This window comes from Hyalella azteca, unplaced genomic scaffold (genome assembly GCF_000764305.2).
Source record: "Hyalella azteca isolate HAZT.00-mixed unplaced genomic scaffold, Hazt_2.0.2 contig12479, whole genome shotgun sequence".
Classification (NCBI taxonomy): domain Eukaryota; kingdom Metazoa; phylum Arthropoda; class Malacostraca; order Amphipoda; family Hyalellidae; genus Hyalella; species Hyalella azteca.
This window is the reverse complement of record NW_025942437.1, coordinates 48857-71049: the sequence shown is the minus strand read 5'-3', so window position 1 is coordinate 71049 and position 22193 is coordinate 48857. Positions and strand designations below refer to the sequence as shown.

Genomic DNA, 22193 nt, shown 5'->3' with positions numbered 1-22193 from the left:
CAAAATTACACGAAGGCTGAGGAGTTTCCCGCTGCTGTTAGACTCAAGGTTACGGACCTTGCGGCCAATTGCATTGGCATGCCAGGAAAAATTAGGACGAATGCAAATGAAACTTAGAACGAAACACGTTTGAGCAATCATGCTTGTTGTTGTCTTTAAAACGAAATGCCAAAGAGTTAGTGATAAGTTTTGGATACAGGTAGATTATATACACGTTTGTATTCTTAATGTAAGTAACTTTGCAAATCTGAAAATTCCACGAGTTTTGCAGTAAATATTCAAACAAATCATGACAACGCTCTAAGTGAAATCGTGTACGTGCGATTAATTTTCTAGTTAACAGCACAATGGTTAAGTGCAAATAAACTATCAAAAAATCATGGATTATAAAATTATAAATAAAAATCAGTATTAACAGACTGATTTTGAATGGTTTTTTAACGGATATAAGAAACGTTTATGGTGCAAGAACGCTTTTTCAAGCGTTGCTTTTTTAAGCTTTGAACTCTTTTCCAAACAGACGGAGCGTTTTTTATCACCACCACTTGAGCCAGAACAATCAAACACAGGCATCGCGTTGCCAACCATCAAAACAATGACAAACAATAAGACAATGAGCGTCGTAAGCCTAAACGCGATCGTCCTGGTCGCGATTGTTCGGTGCACAGTCGTCCGCAAATTCAGAAACAATTTCCGGTTTACGTATCCGAATTCTATAGCCCAATAGCTGAAAAGTATAAAGTATAAACCATGAATACTGCACAGTGGTTGAAATGTAATTGTAGCCCATGTTAATTTAATACCCTGCATTTTAATTTTTTTTTTTTCGATAATATTGAGGTAAAGTTTAATCTACAAGTAAATGATGTTGAGCTATATTCATCAATGCATAATTTGACTTAAGCTCACTTTGATCAAAGGCTTCCATAATCTAGAAACTTCTGATTACAACTGATTTCGGTGATATTTAGGCAGGATGATATGAATGTTATAAAGCCTTATGATTAAAGCCATATCTGTACTTCATAATTTTATATGAAACTAAACTACACTTATCTCAATTAGATTGAATTTTTGAACTCCTGATTCAGATGCACCAGTTGTAGTTTGAACGAATTCAAAATTCTCGAGTTTAACTATTCATGATTGAAAATACATTACCTAGTGAGTGTAACAGTAAAAGATATTTTTAGAGTCAATTGCGTGAAGCAATATTCATCCGTCAATGTGAGTGAGAAATACTGAGTGAATGTGGCAATGCAATACTCATCAGTGAATAAATCTTCCAGTGGGAATATGAAGTGAGGAACAGACCAGTAGATCTACTTACTCATCATGCCTTCATCTTACAGCTTCAATGTCGAAGTAAGTTCCTTATCACTAATTTAAAATTTGTATAAAATAAACACATGAAATCTTGTTTAAAAATTCCCAACGTGTAAAAATGTGCGAAATTTGATTCATTTATAAAGTCACTTTTAATTTTCAATTGCAACCGTTTCAAAAACATATATCAAATTTTTATTATATATTTTCGGGATTTAGTTGAAAAAATTATTGCTATTATTCTGATGGCTCTTAGAATTAGCAAGTAAGAGAAAGAAAACGATCTGACGTTATTTGTTAACTATAAAGAGAGCGGGTAGTTTCTGAATCACCGTGCCCATTAGCAGCGTGCTGAAGTACAGATGTATTGTACTTTTTGAGGCTATTGCAAATGTTAAATTAACGCGCGTTATCTTGACAGAGTACATTACATCTTGAAAGAGTGTAAACTCAACGGTAATTCAATGGGCGGAAAATTAGGAACAAGTGAGAACATAATCTTTCAGTTCAACTTGTCACGCAAGGTTAAATTGCTGGATAATTACGACAACCAGGGTTAACCAGCTTGGGTACCCTGCTACTTATCATGCACAGCAACCCGAGATATATCGAAGTGACCTGCTGGTTATTGAAAGGAGAAAAAAATATCTTCGGCAGCGGAGCGGAAAAACTCCTAATTTCGTCAGGGATATAATGTTAATTCATTAGCCTACTGTTAAATTTCAATGATAATGACGTCTTATAATTTAATTTAGTAATGACCGTGCCTGACACTGTTAATTTCATCGTATAACGCGCGGGTTCGACAATGTGTATAATGACATCATTATCATGATTGAAGAGAACAATACAGCTACCGATAGGTCATGTGAACCACCATCTTACAGGTTCACGGTCACAGGTGAAGCTTTCTTCACCGCCGGTTGTCGTCAAGGTGTTCATAATGGGTTAGAAACTAAGTGTAATTTGCGAGTTTGACAACCATCGTGTAACAATGGGCTCAATGACACTTGTTAAAATCATAATTACTTATCTGCAGTTTGATACAATAAGTGTGGATTATATTGTAACGTTGTTTCTTTATCTGGGCAAAACGTAAATTTATCTGGGCGAAAATTATAATCTATTGCAACATCGTTTCGCCTTCGAAACATCTTCCCTACTCCCTGTGAGTGCCAATGAAAAGGGGTAGTATGTGCCAGGGAGCATACTTCTGAATAAGAATTTATTCAAATGATGCCTGATTGGCCTCCTGGCTGAAATATTTCAGCAGCTGCCACACAAGTCTACGTTATCGCTGGCAAGGCCGCTCCATGCCGCGCTAAATATCGCCGTACAGTCCACTCAGTCCATGCCACGCTAAATATCGACGTACAGTCCACTCACTCCATAGTCCATGCCACGCTAAATATCGCCGTACAGTCCACTCAGTCCATGCCACGCTAAATATCGACGTGCAGTCACTCGCCACATGAGCGCAGGGTGCGAGCTCAAGGTCAGTTAATGTTCATGCCTGAAGTTCGCCTCATTGGCGCTTCCTCGTCAAGACACTGTTGTACTCAAGAGGCTGTAAACTTGTTTATAAGATAGGCCTTTTTAGCGCATTTTCTCATTATGAAAAAAGGCGCTATTGTGCTCGTCATGTCCGTCCGTCCGTCTGTCTGTTTGTCCGTGACTTCACGTTTTCGTGGACGAGGAAATGCGCTCTCTGTCACTCACTGCAGTGAGTACTGAGTTATATTTTTTAGTTTAAAAATTTTCCTTGTTGTATGAGGGCTTTTTCCTTTATTGAACCCGTAAATATCTCTTCTCTATAAACGAATTCGTATAGTAATCAAGTGGATTTAAATTGACATATAAGATGTTGCTTATTAGGTAGCCGTTTTTGACATATTGTAGTAGTATTTTTTACTTCATTAAACCCATAATTTTTTATTTTTGAACCCATTCTCTACAAAAAATAGACGCAGCGTTGAATTGCGGCAATGATATCAACACTCCGTATACGTAGATTGACATAGTCTTGATAACAGCTGAGGGTTTCAATGAGGGTATCAACATAACGTACGTTAGATGCGTGTTCATGCAGTCCGCGATGCCCGTTCAAATGTAATCGCTCGTGCTAGTTTTTCTACAGTTCGAACTTCCTGCTTTAGCTTCTTATTATAACAAATAAAGAAATTTGGACTATGTTCGTGTTCTTGAGTTTCAAAGCACGGGTTTTTAACACTTTGTTTCCTTATGCCGAATTTTTTGTATGGAAGACATTTCAATTAACGCTGACATTTATTGTCGAAAGTTCATTGGCACTTTGCGAGCTGATTTCTTCAACGAGGAACAGGAATGCTTAATGAGATCTAATTTGTCTTATGAAAAAAATTAATTTTGTATTTTACGGTCTAGAAATAAATTTAGTCTACAGTTTGTGTAGTTGCTATACATAATAGATTCTTCCTTCAATCTCACGTGCTTATAAGGAAAAATGATAAGATGCACGAATTTCAAACTTTTGATTGGCTTATATATAAGAGGTGCAAATTCTTTACAATTGCTAATCGAATGTCTGGGCTGAGTTACGATCGCGGACGTTTCAAAGCTCTTTCACCTTTTAATTACACAGTCGTTATAATGAAACTCTTGCGGCAACAACCGAAAGTTCGTCCTTGGTTCGTGCTCAAGAATGCATGAGATCGTTACGGTCGCTGATCGGTTAGATTTTGAACGGAGGAACAATTTAAAAATTGCGTAGCGTTCGTTAAATGCATTACGCAACTTAGACACAGGAAAAAAAAGCCAAGAGCGATGTCAATGGAACGGTTCCGTATGATGCAAGTGTTTCATCTTTCGAAATGACGTTCACAAAGAAATTAGAAACAATTCCCAAAAATAACTTTCGAAATGTGGTCTTTATTTCTATGTCCAATTTGATAGCGGGGGAAACGAAATCAAAACATACTAATTTACATGGGAATTTTCACGGAAACTTTTCAGAACGATGTTATTTGCGGAAACTATTGCGAAGCATGAGCGAACGAAATTGACGAACAATTGGAAGACGAACAAAATTCTTACTAAAAATCATGCAGAAACGTTCTCGTCAGGTGAGAATTCTTCATCCCCGAACCGTTAAAAACAGCGCCACCAACTTTTCATAATTCATCGATATTGCCTAAAATATGCCGTCATGCGAGGTCATTGTGATTCATCCAGGTGTTGTAATTTGGCTTGTGATAAGGAGATGAGATAAATAAATCTGTAATATATCGTGGCATGAAGTCATATTCCATCCGCGTATTGTACTATGTTGTGTCATGACCTTAGCCATGACCAAATTAGCCAGATGCAGTGCTTCGTCATGGCATTTGATATCAATTCCTTCTCATGCCACAATATTTTATGGCATGAGGTCCTGATGCCACATGCCATCGAAGCATGAAGCAGTCCCACGACGATTACGACGCTGTCATGTCTCGAAATAATCTCAATAATTGACATCGCCCCAGGCCACGCCGCTTTCATTTACCGCTCGTCACATCGCAGCTTTCTTTCACAGTTTTTTTTTGTCTGCTTATTTTATCATCAGCATTATTATCCAGTGCCGTGAAATTATTTCATTCACGATTGAGTGTCTCTGTTGATTTTTCCCTGCAGATGACATAAGCTGTTATAAATGTATGTGCTGCACTGAAATGTATCTCCAGTATCAAATATTCATTTGGGGCTACCTTATTTGCCCCAATACCTAAAACCGAACAACGCCAGGAAAATTTCGCATCCTAACTCTGAAGAAATGATTGTATTGAGTCGATAAATTGTATAAACAACATAATATACCATAATTTTGACACAGAAATATTTGTCAATGTCGTTCGAATGTAAAATTCACCTTTACGAGGAACGGTCCCACTGTGTTAATAATAGTTCATTGTACTATTCATTGTATGTATGTATACTCGTTTTATTGTTCATGCAAATTTAAATTACTTTTGTTTCCGTTTACTTAATCTATTTTTGACTATAAGATTTTCTCACTTATGCTCTCAGGATCAGCAGCTTAATCGTTACCACGTCAGAAATAAAACTGCTCATGATTCACAGCGGCAGCTACGTGACGGACGTGAGAAACTGAAAGCCTTCCTACAACTTTCCATGCAGAGATGAAATCTTGATCTCATTTTAGTGTGTCTATCTCACTTAGTCATTTTATATTCTGGGCAATAAAGTTATAGTCCAGATGCCTTCATAGACGTTCTTTTGATCGTTATCGCTGTACATTAACGTCAGTAACTCAATGTAATGTGGTGGCGTATCATCTATTAATACTAATGCATTGATGCAGATTATCGATCAACTAATAACAAACCGACGAGAATTAAATTGAGCGTGAAATATTCTAGCAAAAAATATATCATATTTATTGAATAGAAATTTAGACTTGAGTACTTTAGAGACGACTCATATCATGAGTTTAAAACTGAAGTTTAATTTGTATATACAGTCTCCGTTGTAACGTAAACTTGTATTCCTATCATTCTACTGAAGTTTACTGCCAATCCTGCAACTCCTTTCCATTCCTTAGTAAACCAAGAAGACTCACTCGCGCAAGCACGCTTCAGGAAAAATTACAATTCAGGCACTTCAATTTTTCATTTACTTCATTATTGAAAATTAATTTTTATTTTCACAGATTAGTAATTATTATTCTCACTTGTGACGCCTATGCATAAAATATTTCACTAATAAATTGGCTCCCTGTTCATAAAAAACCATTACGTAAAAATTTATCCCTTTTGCTGAACTCCTACATGAAATTAGTTCATTGTTGAGATTTATGATTAAATTAATAGGTACATAGTTGAGATTTATGACATATATAAAGTCAGAGAGTATATCATTATTTAAAAACTTTTTGGAAAGTTAATTATATGCTAGCTTTATATAAAAAAAAGTAAATAGTTACACCTTTTATGTACATCATATAAGATCAAGGTCTATATGCAGACCTTGGCCTAGGTCTAGGCAAACTCGTCTACCTGGACGAGCTTTGATCTCTTATTTACTAACGTTTTTTGTTGCCCTGTTGGTCGAGCAGCATCTGCATCCAGCGCTATTATTGCTATGTTCCGTACTTCAAAACTATAGCAACATCGCTCTTTACTTGGACCTTGCTAAAGAATTTCTCTGATCGAAACATCGTATTTTGGAGTCAAATCTGACTCTATTTATTCTCGTAGTGAACGTTTCAAGTGCACAATAGTGCGCAGTGAACAGGTTTGGTGCGCAGTGTACACGCTTTGCTAATAACGACCGTGCACAATATTCAGATGTAACAGCTGCATGCATCGCCGACACAGTCCGCCCGTTGCAGTGAAGCTATTATTATTATTATTATTATTATTATTATTATTATTATTATTATTTATTGTTATCCTATTATTTGCATCTGCAGGAACACTTGCACAGTGCGGCTATTACAGTATCCTCCTATATGCTTACCAAATTAGTAAGTATTTATTTGTAAATTGAACATTCTGCCGAACACAATTTCCAATAGTGGATGTTGTGGACCATATTTTTCTGTTTTTATTTCAAAATTTGTGCTGAAATTGGAAATATCTTTCAATTAATTTACATTTTTTGCATCATGACCTCTGATAAGGCTCAACCTGAAAGTAGATTTCTCGCTCAACATATATGCTCCTTTAAATTAAATAGGTTTGAATATACGATGTCCTTATATAGTCCTACTACGACTATATGATGCTGGAGTAAGGATTTTTTTGGCAGGATTGCTTGCATTTTAAAAAAAGTCGTCGAAATCTTGCAGCGATCGTTGCAATGTTTTCCCATGATCCAAAACCTGCCGCAGAGTTGTCGGTCTGCTGGCTTTGCCCCAGTTTTTTTCCCCACACCACGCCGAGTTTTTATGAACTGCGCTGCAGTGCGCATTTAATTACCAGCAATGCTTCTGAAATGCCCTAGCGCTCCAATAACTGAGCTATCATTTTTAAGCGAAGTTCCGCCATGCAAAATCATAGTTCAGTTATGAGACGTTTTCTTGAGGAATATATAATAGTCGAAACAATATGCAGTGACTTTCGATTGCACTGATATGCTGGTTGCACGGATACGCAGATCCGTCAACGACGCATGGGTCGCCGCCCGATCAGTTGACTCGTCACTCATCAATTAGAACATCAAAATTCCGGTTAAAAATATACTATACAAATTTGCATGCTATTTCGAGCTCAGCAGAAAGGGCTAGTTTAATTAATTCTGTAATTTCTTTCAAACGAAAATTTGTTTAAAACAATTAACTCGGAGTCGGTTTGTTGACTTTCACAATTTCTGAATAAAAGAATACGAATAATTTCCCTTCAAAAGACAGCCAGCACATTTCCAACATACTCGCTGGGTAGTGAAGGTAATGTTGATTTATTGCCAATGAAAGTAGAAGTTACACTATCCTTCTTAAGTGTTTTTCTGTAGTGTTCCCGCTTGATTATAAATGATGTATTATATCGACTTTCACTCGAGCCTTCCACTTCAATTTAGTTGAGTAAGGGATTTTTTCTCACATTTTGTAGTGATCAGTGGAGCGAAGTAACTCTTGAGAAGCAATCATTCGTTCTGCTTAATCAACGCTAGTGGTTCCCGCGAGGCAAATCTCGACAATATTATGCAGGTGATTAATTGGCCTGAGATAAATTCGAAAATTTAAGAATCTCGACAACTCCTGAATTTTAAATCACAACGAATCCATTCGCATATAGTAATTGTGCCACCAAAGTAGCTGTGTTGACGCTGCTCATGGAAAATCTTGAGTTATACTTACTAATAACATCGCTTCAGTTAGAAAAGCGAAAAGAATCGTCGAAAACCTACACTAGGAAAAATGGTGGGGTAATATTGTCCAGGGAGCGTTACAATTTCTCCCCATAGTCCTGATAAATATTATTTTGGCCAAATTGGGTCAGGATGACCCACACAAGAACTGAAAGTGTATCGCTCTTTGGACAAAGTTACACTCATTTATCTCCATGATGCTCCACTAGTCCTGTAGCCGCTGATAAGCCAATACGAGTCACCGCTCAACCGCAAGCTGCTTCTAGAATAGAATAGAAGTGTTGGCGTTGAAGAAATAGGCCCATGGCCTGTTGCCGATTCTTGAACTTTTTCACAAGGGATCCGGCCTTTGGAACAAGATCTTTCCATAGCTGACGATTGATTGAGATAGCTGCTGGACTTATTGCCTGGTCCGTAATTTGCTAGGCATCTTAAGACTGAACATATGCTCCTGCATAGCTTCGTCTGGACTTATTGCCTGGTCCGTAATTTGCTAGGCATTTTAAGACTGAACATATGCTCTGCTTCTCCAGCACCAACCCTGTTGTTGGTCCAACACTTCAGAGAATATCATGAGACGGATGCTATGGCTGTGTAAACATATTCTTTTCTAACGAAATTCTGAATATACCGGTACTTGACTTTTATTGTGTGCTCAAAGTACCTTATGATAATTTTATTTTTCGAAATAAACTTCCTAAAATTTCACGCTGTCACCAAAAATGACTTGTCTTATCATGCGAGTTGCAGGTTAGATAGCTAGCGCAAAATTATCAAGACATTTTGGCAATAATTTACCATAACAATTAACATTGCGCATTTTGCCTGAAATTTAGGATTGACTTTGCCACGACGTCATGTGTTTTTCTTTGCACGTTTTTTGTATTGAGCAATCGTAATGGATGTCAAACGCTTCATTTCCTCAATGACTATTTATTATTGTCGTTGCAATGACTATTTATCATTGCAGTTGCATTGACTATTTATCATTGCCGTTGCATTGACTATTAATATGCAATGACTATAATAAAGTCTTGGTCATCCCGCGCTAACAACAGTCGCCGGAGGAGGCCGCAGGATACGCAGCCTGCAGGAACAGGTCTCCCTCAAGGTCACTTTGAGGCGGGAACGCGGCTTGTTTTTCTCGTGTGACATTCATGAACTTCTTTACGACAGTAAAAATTATACTCGTTTAAAATTTCTCTTGACGCTAACGTTTCGTTTGGCAATAATTGTACATTTGGTGCAAAGCAAACCTAGGAGCTTACGGTAATTTATTCAACCTAAGAAAACTTTGCTCTTCTGACGTCAACTTCTGAGCGAGAGGAGTTGAAGTTTTCCACAGTAAATACCTAAATTAATGTGGCATTATAATTAAATTATTGGCAGCAAATATCTGCTTATTATACAATAATGATAATATATAGCAATGCAGGAAAATTTTCAAATAAAATCTTTGTATATATCGAACACTGTGAGCTAAAACACCTCGCTTTTTTCTGATCTCTTTCAGAGTCAATCTAAAGGCGTAGCCAATAAATTAAATTGGTACAAGTTTATTCAAGAAAACCTGTTCAATTAAAAAATATCTTGAGTGCCCTCGTTAGGCTTTGGTTCGTTACAAAAATAATCAAAACACGAAGGTTTTCGCAAAAAACTTGCTCAGCGAGCCAGTTCAGGACCACTAAGCTCATTTTGAATGTATTTAGCAAAGTCAAATTAAATCCAGTCTACCAATCAATTTTTTACTCCCATTTAACTCAAGGAATGAACATGCTTGATCGTATCTACTTCCAGAAAAGTTAAAGGGTCATATTGTTCAAATAGTTTCCCTCTTCCAAACATATAACAATAACAAGCAGAGAGCCACATCAGCACTGAGTGGCAATATTTCCGAGCCAAACTGGGTCAAGACGACACACACAAAACAAAAAAGTGATTCCTTCGTACGAATAAGCCTACTCATTTAACGAGAGCATCGGCTTTCACTCACCTGCTAAGATCTGTTCTGATGCTAGATTATATTGCACTCGTTGATTTGCTGTTTAATTGTTCATTAGCATTTATCCTATCAGAACAATATTATAATTGCTCGTAAATAACTTGTCTACTTTAATCGCCCGAAATATATCATATATCACGACACAATATTTCTAGTGATTTTTTTTCTATTTTTCTACGCTCTCTTATTTCACAATCTCATTCTAAAAATAGACGAGTTATACGTAAATAATATTATTAATAATATCTAATTATATATGATTGCTTCCAACCTACAGGGCTCTCAGCCCGAACCAACATCAACCAGCTATCGTCCCAATAAAACTGGTGAGACAGCTTCTTCAGCGCCATCTTCATCAGAACCTAAAACTGCGACTGGGATGTCGAACGGTGTCTCAAACAACAACGATCTAAACGTCGACAAAGAAGGCGTTCCAGATAAAGAAAATTACGATAAAGCCATCAATAAAATAGCAAATGACGCGAAGGACAAAAATGACGCTGACTTGGATGCCAAATGGCGAGCCAATTACGTCGCAACGCCGTACGATGGACCATCAAAAAAGCGCTCAGAAGGTACAGAGACGAACGGCCGTCCAAAAGCCAGTAATGGAAAAACTGAAAGCCTAAAAGAAGACGACGATTTGGACGCCAGGTGGAAAATGAATTATGTTCCAACTCCTTACGATATCAATAAGGTGAGTTTTTGTTTTGTTTATTAATTTATCATGTTCATTGGTTTATATGTATTCAATTACTTTATCATATGGACAAAAACTTTTCACGGCTAAAGACCATTTACGAGACATGACATGTACCATTTACGAGACATGACAGTTGCCAATCCTTTAAACGTGATTCAAGCCTGCAGATGGATGCACAGTAGATATTGAAAAATATAAAAAATATAACTCAGTACTCACTGCAGAGAGTGACAGAGAGCGCATTTTCTCGTCGACGAAATCTTGAGGTCACGGACGGACAGACGGACTGACAGACAGACGGACATGGCGAGCACAATAGTGCATTTTTCCATAAATGAGAAAATGCGCTAAAAAACCTGTATAAAATGTGATTATTTGATCATAAGTCCACATGGTTGCCACGCAGGTAGAGGTGCAGGAGGCAACAGAAGATGCCCCGCCAGTTCGCCGCATCCCAGCTCGCCCCAAGTGGACCAACAAGACGGAGTTCTTGTTCTCCTGCTTCAGCCTCACCGTCGGCATGGGCAACGTCGTGCGATTCCCGTACATGGCCTACAATCATGGAGGAGGTCAGTTGTAAACAATGGAAGCATGGAGCTGATCTTTGGGATGCTTTGTATTAGCTGCTCAAATAAGGGCAGCTGCACGGTCACGTTCAACGTTACCTCCGGGACCTTTTGGCCGGGCGACCTCATAGTGACAGTTTGGGTATGGTGGACGACGAAGGCGGCGCATCAGCGTGACCATGTACGAAGACGTCCTAAACTTGACATAAGGACATGAATATTATATAAGGATTTGGTTAGACGATTATGATTATTCGTTGGGCAGGCTGGGCCGATCAAGATGAATCCGTTAGAGAAATGCCAAGAAAAAATTGTTAATTAATGGGCCAATTTATGCGGTGAAAATACCTCATTGTTCACTAAGTATTTTAATTTGATGAGAATGTGATTGAAATTGTGTCATTATGATCATATTAATAATATGAGGAGTTGGAATTAACTGAATATCTCACACGATCACGTACACAGGAGCATTCCTGCTTCTGTACGTGATATTCCTGACGCTGGTCGGTGTGCCGCTGTTCTTCCTGGAGCTCGGCCTCGGTCAGTACGCGCAGCTCGGACCTCTCAACGTCTTCAAGTGCGTCTCCGCTATGCAGGGTCAGTTTATGTGTGTACCATCATGATCCGCTATGCAGGGTCAGTTTATGTGTGTACCATAATGATCCGCTATGCAGGGTCAGTTTATGTGTGTACCATAATGATCTGCCATGCAGGGTCAGTTTATGTGTGTACCATAATGATCCGCCATGCAGGGTCAGTTTTAAACTGACCCTGATGGTACACACATAAACTGACAGTTTATGTGTGTACCATCATTATAGACATTTACATTCACACAAGTTAATGGCTCATATATTGCAAACTGTAACACAATTTTTGTGCGTAGCGCTGATACACTCTTTTGCCGGGCAGAATTGGATCAGCATAAACAATGCAGGAGCAAAAAATTCGTCGCTATTTGGACATAGTTTCAGAGTTTATGTTTCTCAGGGTTTATATCCCGTGAACTGGACTAGTTTTTGTTATTGTAAAGTTATTGTGTTATATTGGCATGTGCCTTCAATAGAAATGATTCATAGATCATGTAAACTTGGAAAGCTCTTGCGTTTAATCTGTTTGCCTGACATATAATTCACCAAAAATATATTTTATTCAACATAGATAATAGCGAGCAACAAACAGATTGTGTAGCTCATGTCAATCGAGGATAAATATTATGTATATTATTCAATACCCCAAACCCACCCCTCAACTCCCTTAACTTTATTTTAAAATATTTTATTTTGTATTTGACTGCACTGTTAAAAAAACGGTGAAAAAACGGTCCCACTGGCGTTCTAGTTGCCGGTCGCCCCCGTGAAAATAAACTGTTTCGCCGTTTTGTCAGATGTTTTACGGAATTCTAGTGTTAAATTAGAATAAAAACGACGCCACGCGGTGTTTCTTTTCACGTGCCGACCGGCCACTGAAACACCGGTAATACCGTTAAGTGTAATTTTTCTAACAGACTGCAGCAATTTTTCCTTGCAGGCATCGGCGTGGCGATGTCGGTGCTGTCGCTACTGACCGCCGTCTACGCTAATCAGATGGTGGCTTACTGCCTCTACTACCTCTTCGCCAGCCTCGCCTACATCGGCTCCCCTGTGAATTAGTAGATTAGTACACGTAGATAAGTAGATCAGGAAACGTTTTTCAGGCAAATTAATATCTCAATTCAGTTGGCAAAATACATTTTTGAAGAGTACGACTCTGTATACTGTTATTCATTAATCGATGTGCCAACGAAAAAATATTTTTTCGGGGCTCATTTCCCTCGATGATGTAAAGACGAAAGTATTTAACAATCTTTTGAAACTCCGATCTCTCTAAATATTTTATTTTTTCTACGTTTTAGGGGTAAAAAAACACCCTTGCTCATTTAAAGCATAAAATTAATTAATATATAATATATAAATGGGTTACCTAAACCTATGCTGATGAAATTAAAGACATTATTTATTCATTCACCACTAATAGCTACAAAATCCCTTCTTCATTTACAGAATAAATATATATAATATTTTATTCCATTTTTATTTTTTATAATATATAACATTATTAATTATTTTCATTTCTAATATATAATATTTCATTCACAATATTTTAAAAAGATACGGAAGCCTATAGACGCATGTAGTTTATAATTAATTAATTTATTCTCTATTCACTGACCACCCGCAGCTGCCCTGGACCAGCTGCGGCCACGCATGGAACACTCACCACTGCTACGAGATGGGGGCGCCCCGCTCCCTTATACTGCTCGGCAACACCACCATCATCGCTGCATCACCACACTCAAAATTCAAGCAGACGGCGGCGCAGCAGTTTTTCTCGTATGTTTCCTTGAATTTGATAACATTAATCTTGGTGTTTGTACTCGGGCTATTATACATATATATTCAAGATATTCTTAACCAAGAAATACGTGGCCCGAAATCAAAGTCAAGTGGTCATTTGCATAATTTGTTTGCAAATTGGTTTATGTCTCCCTCCTTTCGATGAAATCTTTACTTTCAATTGCGAATTAACCTTCATGGAATTTGACTTCGAATGTTTGATGGGTATTGTACTATGTTCGCACCAGGCTATACTCAAGCTATGAATTGCTGTACCGCGAAGTACCTTTGTCACCACTGCGTAAGAATACAGGTTAATGAAGAAAAAATAGCATTAATGGCACATAATCATTATGATAGCACTTTGTTCCGTAGATATATGTACACTATACAGTTCCAAAGACCAGATGTATTGCATGTTATGTATGACTCTGAGCCAACTACATAAAAAACTATATTTTACGATCTATTTACTATATATTGCGAAACCCATCTCCTGAAAAAATTATTTTCCTTTATAACTCTTGGACGCTCTGCTGGCACGTCGTTTGGAACCGAGGCTCTGACATGCATCTGTTACCGCTTTGAACATCACTCAAAGTTTGTGGTCGTTCAAGTAAAAAATATTTTCCACCTGCTGCTTTCAAGCCAAAAAATGAAAAGTAATCAAAACTCATTGAAGTTGCGGTAGATAATGTTTATTTATAATAGAATAGGATAGAAGTGTCGGCATTGAAGAAATAGGCCCATAGCCTGTCGCCGATTCTTGAATTTTTCGTGACTTGATTCACAAGGGATCCGGCCTTTGGAACCCGATCTTTCCATAACTGACGATTGATTGAGATAGCTGCTGGACTTATTGCCTGGTCCGTAATTTGCTAGGCATTTTAAGACTGATATATTTTATTTTATTTAATGCTTTATCTTATCATATTTACTGATTTATCTTAAGCTGCCGGACGAGGTCAGTCCCAAATGAAAGCTGTCGATGACCCAACACAATTCTGGCGAAAAATGTTGCAAACCGCGGTTGAACTACGTAGTATAAGGTTGACCCATGAGAAGCTAATTTTTGCGGATGTAGTTCGTTGTTCGTCTGTGACGTCACTGATCTCAGTGACGTCACGGCATTAACCATTCACCGAAATGCGATCAAACCAGTCGACCAATCCGTCATGGGAATGACGGGATGGTTTAAGTTTCTCGATCTCAATGACGCAACAAAAAAGCTGAATTGAAAGCCTTAAATCCTCGTGGGTCAACCTTATATAGTTCATCCATAGTTGCAACCAATGTCGCGCGACCATTAGCATGCCACAAGTTCATTTATTGCAGGAACCAAGTACTACACAAGCCGGTATTCAGGGTACCATCTGATGATATCGGTACCATACGCTGGGACCTGACCTTGTGCCTGGTGCTGGCCTGGACGTTGGTCTTCCTCGTGGTACTTCGTGGCGTGAAGAGCACCGGTAAAGCTGCCTACGCTCTCGCCATCATCCCTGTAGTGGTGCTCTTTATTCTGATGATCAATGGACTGCTTATGCAAGGCGCTGACATTGTAAGTAATTTGAAGTATATTGAATTCATTCCTAATCAAATGAATACAATATTTGACACCGGGAAGATTCATAAATTTATACCTAGTTACAACAAGTCTTTTGCTAAATGAATTCAATGTTTAACACCGGAAAAATTCACTCAGATTAAATAAATCTGCAGTTCATCATCTGTTCTAGTAAATTATATCCATGACCCAGCAGAACTTAAACCAATCCATTGACCTACTATTCAAGTACTTTTAAGACCCTACCTTTTACATTAAAGAATTTTCAAGTTATTGTCTATTTTTATGTAAATTCTATCATTAATATCTTTATCTAAATTTCTACCTCACCACCAGGGCCTTCTGTACCTGTTTCGCTGTTTGCTCCTCGCTGGTCAGAACTGACCCCTACCTTTTATATTAAAGAATTTTCCAGTTATTGTCTATTTTTATATTAATTTTATCATCGATATCTTTACCTAAATTCCCACCTCACCACCAGGGCCTACTGTACCTGTTTGCCCCGCGCTGGTCAGATCTGACCAACTTGACGGTGTGGGCCAAGGCCCTGGAGCAAGTGCTGGTCTCGCTCTCCCTGGCCCATGGCGGCGTCATCATGTACGGCTCTTACAACTCATTTAGGAACAAAGTGAGTCGAAACCAACTACCTGTAGATTAATGGTTAGATTTATACTATGAAAAGTTTATAAATGATTTTACTAATTATGAATATTTTGCCCGAAATTCACAAATCTTATCAAAGAGATATGTTTTTGACTAGTAAAATTCACATGGAATTTTCAGTTTTGAAATAATTACAAATTCTGCAATGGTAGGTAATCCGATTATAAGTTTATGAAGGCCCAATACTTACGTATAAAAATGAATGTTCAAATTTTAAGTGAAAAGAAAATTTCCTCAATTAATGGTAATTAAATCATGAATTTTCGATAATTCTTTCAAGAAACCAAATGATAAGGTTCGAAAAACGTCTCAACTAAGAAAAAAATCATTCCTATTCAACCTTCTATCGGACCGCTGTTCTCTCCATTTTAACGTAAGAGAATCTCTCTATTTTAATATTATATAATCTCTCCATTTTAATATAACATTATCTCTCCATTTTATTATCATATAATTTAACCGTTTTAATGTAATATAATCGCTCCGCTTTTTTATCATATAATCTCTCCATTTTATTATAATATAATCTTTCCATTTTAATATAATATAATCTTTAGATTTTATTATCATATAATCTCTCCGTTTTATTATAGTATAATCTCTCCGTTTTAATATAACATAATCTCTCCGTTTTATTATTATATAATCTCTGGGTTTTACTATAAATCTCATGTTGCGTAACGTTGTCAAGGTGCATTTGGACGCCGTGGTGATGTGCGTGGGAGACCTGGTGGTGTCGATCATAGCGAGCGTGGCGGTGTTCGCCGTGCTGGGGGCCATGGCCCACGAGCTGGGCCTCAGAGACGTGGCCAACCTCCCTGACATGGGTAATTGTGTATACTTTTCGAATTAGAATATCAAATTAATAAGTAATATCAAATTCAAATTAATAAGTTATATCAAGCTTAAGTAATATCAAATTCGAAAAGTATACTCATGAAAAAGTATATTCGAAAGCGAGAACTTAAGTATTCTCTCGCTGCAATTCAGTAGAATTTTATGAAATTAATTTTGTAGCATGTGTTAGTGTACCTGTGGTAGCAGCTGAAAGTTTAGGTTTTAGAAAAGTCGATGATAGATTCCGGTTTGCTTGTTAGCGTGACTTTGTTACTGTGAGTATTGTTTTGACTCGCGCAATATGTTATGACCTTATGAAATTTTTAATTAATACCTGAGAACCTGGTATCGATTTCATCAATGAATTAAAAACGCTTCCATTAAATAAAATGAATAATTAGTCATATATGCTTTATGTCATTTTTTGCAAAGTCGAAATATGTCTCAAAGTATTTCAGCAGATTTTATTATTTCCGCTAAGGGCTGTTTATTGGTCATTCCGAGTTATGTTAAAAAAAATATAACTCAGTACTCACTGCAGTGAGTGACAGAGAGCGCATTTTCTCGTCGACGAAAACTTGAGGTCACGGACAGACGGACGGACAGACAGACGGACATGGCGAGCACAATAGTAATAGAGTGCAATAGTGCAAATGAGAAAATGCGCTAAAAATAATCATATTGCTTCACCCATTTCGACTGTTCGAACAGTAAATCTACGTTTATGAGCTTGAAATCAAGTTCCACATGTTCCCCTCTTTAGTGTAAGCCACACGTTTAATGTGTAATTCCCATGACTCTTCAATGTTCAATGAAATAAAATGAGTAATACAAATAACTTGTCACCCCCAGGTAATAAGTTAATTTAAGTATTAAGTTAATATTTAGTAATAAATATCCCCCAGGTGAGTCCCTGGCCCTGGTAGTGTACCCGAGCGCCATAGGCAGCGCCCTGCCGGTGCCTCATCTCTGGGCCGTTCTCTTCTACGTGGCACTCATCACCCTCGGCCTGGGCTCTTTGGTGAGACTATGATTATAAAATAGTTTACCTTTGATTACAGTTATATAGGTAATAACTAAATAATTTCAAAATTACAGCTTAGAAGTTGTGTATTCCTGTAATTGTCATGTAATTTTTCTAATGCTTCAAATATTTTTTCCGTTGAATGTGAAGAAAAATATGATTTAATAAATATCTTAATATTAGTCTTCCATTATTTTTCAACGATAACTTTTTATACAATTTTCTCATTTGCGGAAAAAAGGCGCTATTGTGCTCGTCATGTCCGTCCGTCCGTCTGTCCGTCCGTGACTTCACGAACGGACGGACGAGAAAATGCGCTCTCTGTCACTCACTGCAGTGAGTACTGAGTTATATTTTTTTAGTCAATTCTCCGCAACTTTTCTTCTCCTAATTCTGAGTGAGAGGAATAAATACAAATTTTGTAGAAACCGCATGATTAAACACAGCGTAAAGCATCATGCATGTATGACGAAACATAGCGTAAAGCATCATGCAAGTAAAGCATCGTAATAAGTTTAAGTAACAAACCTAAGCTTTATCAACGTATATCGTTGATCAACGAATCAACGTTGATGTGTTAAGGCCGGACACGTGCACGTCGTGGTGGGGGGTATCCTGGATACGGTCCCGAGACTACGCGCGTCCGCCATGACAGTTGCGGGGGGACTGTGCTGCTGCGGCGCCCTGCTGGCTCTGCCGCTCTGTGCTGAGGTGACTGGGCTGATTGTTGTCTGGTCTTATTGTTATTGTCTGGTCTTATTGTTATTGCCTGGTCTTATTGTTGTTGTCTGGTCTTATTGTTATTGTCTGGTCTAATTATCACTGACTTGTCTAATTATCATTGAATGGTTAATCATTATCGATGAACATAACTAGCAGAAATCTAAATAAAATGGTACAATAGAGATAATCACCATAGTCTCTCTGACACTTTAAATTCATACATACATACGAGTGGTCCCGCAGATTTTAACTTTATTCAGGCATTCTGAGCTACAGCGCATATAGAGTGGGAAATTTCTCTGTAATTAATTTACAAAAATTATATTTCATAATGCTTTTACTGCTTACTACCTGATATTTTATTAATAAATCGTGATTTCTCTGAACTGCTTTATTCTTTCATCGGTGAAGAATATTGTTTCAGTCCAACCCTTTTTTTACTTGAAATTTACAATCTTTACCCCGCCTTCACAATCTAATGAAGATTCGTTCACTTTATTTCTTATTCAATTCTGGAATTATTATATACGTAATGTCCTCCTACGGCACTCGACGGAAACGGGGATCACTATATGAATATTATTTTATGTTCATTTTATTATTGTTTATGTATTGATTTGATTTGAAAATATCACGATTGAATCGCTAGTCACCAACACTTTATAATCGTTCAAAATTGCTTAAAAATATTCCTTCGTTCCTCACGCAAAGATGATGTCATAATAACTTCACTTCTGCCGGGATCGCGATTATAATTTTTTATTTTTTCAAAATTGACTGAAAATATTAATTCTTCTTGAACTATAACGAATCCATCATTGCAAACCTACCAGGATCGCGATACTCATCTATAAATATTTCAAGATATTTATTCGTAATTATAATATATTATTATTCAAGCATTATTATTATTTATTACAAACATTATCAAATATTATTATTCAAACATTTATTCATAAAAGTTAACGATGTCATCACTGTACACCCTCCAGGAGCGAGGTTACTTCCTGCTCAACATGCTGAGCCAGTACGGGGTGGGTGTGAGCGTGATGGTTGTGGCAGCGTGCGAGCTGCTCACGCTAAGCTGGTTGTACGGCGTGAGGAGGTTGAGTGAAGACTTCGCCTTCATGCTGGGCTACAACCCCTCCATCTTCTGGAAACTCTGCTGGACCTTCCTTTCTCCCGTCACCGTTATCGTGAGTTGTGTCATCGTTATCGTGAGTTGTGTCATCGTTATCGTGAGTTGTGTCATCGTTATCGTGAGTTGTGTCATCGTTATCGTGAGTTGTGTCATTGTTATCGTGAGTTGTGTCATAGTTGTGTCATCGTTATCGTGAGTTGTGTCACTGTTACCGTGAGTTGTGTCATTGTTACCGTGAGTTGTGTCATTGTTACCGTGAGTTGTGTCATCGTTATCGTGAGTTGTGTCACCGTTATCGTGAGTTGTGTCATTGTTATTGTTAGTTGTCTCGTAAGAACTCAAGTTCGTTCAGATAAGAACGTTGGAATTAATGTTGTCATTATAATTTTATCGATCAATTACAATATTGCTTGTAAATAATTTCAATACAACGAACTGTGACTTGTAACAAGACGATGGCGAGATGAACGTTGCGACCTACACGCATGGCCTTGCGTATATAAGGTTACCTGTTGAAATAATGAGGTTAATTAACGAGATTAATGGTAAAAGGTTAATTAGCATGAAGTTAATTAACGATAAAATCATGATAAAGATCTTGATACTTCATCATAAAATTTGCGTGCAGGTGATGCTGATATTTTCTGTGCTGACCTGGACCGACCCAGCAGCGGCCCTGGATTCAGACCCCACCTGGGCCACGCCCCTGCGCTGGACCCTGACAGCTGTGTCCATCGGCTGGATCCCGGTGGTCTTCATTTTGATGGTCTGCAAGCGACTCGTCACCAGAGTGAGATTTATTTATAGTCTGTATGATCCCGGTGGTCTATATTTTGATGGTCTGCAAGCGACTAGTCACCAGAGTGAGATTTATTTATAGTCTGTATGATCCCCGTGGTCTTTATTTTGATGGTCTGCAAGCGACTAGTCACCAGAGTGAGATTTATTTATATTCAAGAACTTAGAAGCAAAGAAAATTCTAAGTAAATTCATCATATCTTTAATGACGTTTCTTACGCCGTTAATTTCTTGTTGAACTTGCGATTCAAGCAGATTGATGTTATAAGTTTTTTTTAGTCTACCTATATTGGCTCATCGTGTGGTACATATGATTTATATAGTTCACGAGTCATATCGCTTCGTTCCTAAATAGAAATTTTGAAATGAATTTCGTCATTGTTAAGAAGAGTTTAGCGTCTTTTCACGTGGTAAGCTGAGCTAATTAATGAATTCAAATTGATTAAACACTTTAGCAATTCATGTATCCCCAGGCTCATGCAAAATTACCACTCACTGTTGATGTCATTGAGTCAAATTTGTCAGAATGTCATTCACCCTGCCTAATTCCATGTTAGGCCATGTTCCAAACCATATAATCACACGTTCCTCTAAACATCAATAATTCACTTATTTCACAATACCAAATTTAATATCTAAATATCTAACACTCGTGTTCTATGATAAACAATCACACGTTTTCCCTAACATTAGATAACAAACACCCCTGTTCTAAGATAAATAATCACAGGTTTTCCCTAACATTAAATAACAAACACTCGTATTCCATGAAAGACAATCACACGTTCCTCAAAAGTCAATGTTTCACTTATGTCACAATACCAAATATAATATACACTATAACACTTCTGTTCTATGATAAACAATGACATGTTTTCAATAACATTGGATAACAAACACTCGTGTTCTATGATAAACAATCACACGCTCCTTAAAACGTCAATGATTCACTTATGTCACAATACCAAATATAATATCTAACACTCATATTCTAAGATAAACAATCACACGTTCCTCTAAACATCAATGTTTTAGTTGTCATAATACTCATAATACCAAATATAATATGTAACACTCGTATTACCAAATATAATATCTAACATTCATATTCTATGATAAACAATCACACGTTCCTCTAAACATCAATGTTTTAGTTATGTCATAATACTCATAATACCAAATATAATATGTAACACTCGTATTACCAAATATAATATCTAGCACTCCTATGATAAACAATGACATGTTGTCCCTAACATTGTATCATTTCCACGCCGCAGCAAATGGCGCGCGTGTTTGGCCCGGCGCTGAGCTGGGGCCCCGGCGACCCCGACGCCAGGCAGCTGCTCGTCGCCGCGCGCCGCGCCGGCGAGAAAACTAAGATCGGCATCGACAATCCTGGTCTCTCTTACAACAACTGATAGTCATAGTTTTAAAGATTGTTCTTCAACAATCTTTACGGCCGATTGTTTTTCAACAATCTTTACGGCCGATTGTTCTTCAACAATTTTTACGACCGCTTATTCTTCAACAATCTTTTTTGGCGAGAAAACAAAGATCGGCATCGACAATCCTGGTCTCTCTTACAACAACTGATAGTCATAGTTTTAAAGATTGTT

General features: G+C 37.6%; 1 protein-coding gene across 1 annotated transcript; it reads left to right on the top strand.

The window, feature by feature from the left end:
- Positions 1–827: 827 nt before the first annotated feature.
- Positions 828–20563, top strand: LOC108678338 (sodium-dependent proline transporter; the record flags this gene model as incomplete). The annotated part of the gene is made up of 13 exons (XM_018166719.2): positions 828–1365; positions 10452–10871; positions 11284–11446; positions 11912–12043; positions 12977–13089; positions 13667–13818; positions 15157–15382; positions 15870–16016; positions 16743–16878; positions 17794–17909; positions 18495–18623; positions 19628–19831; positions 20405–20563. Coding segments are annotated over exons 1-13 (2127 nt in total), but the record flags the coding sequence as incomplete, so codon positions are not given.
- Between the last annotated feature and the right edge of the window lie 1630 nt (positions 20564–22193).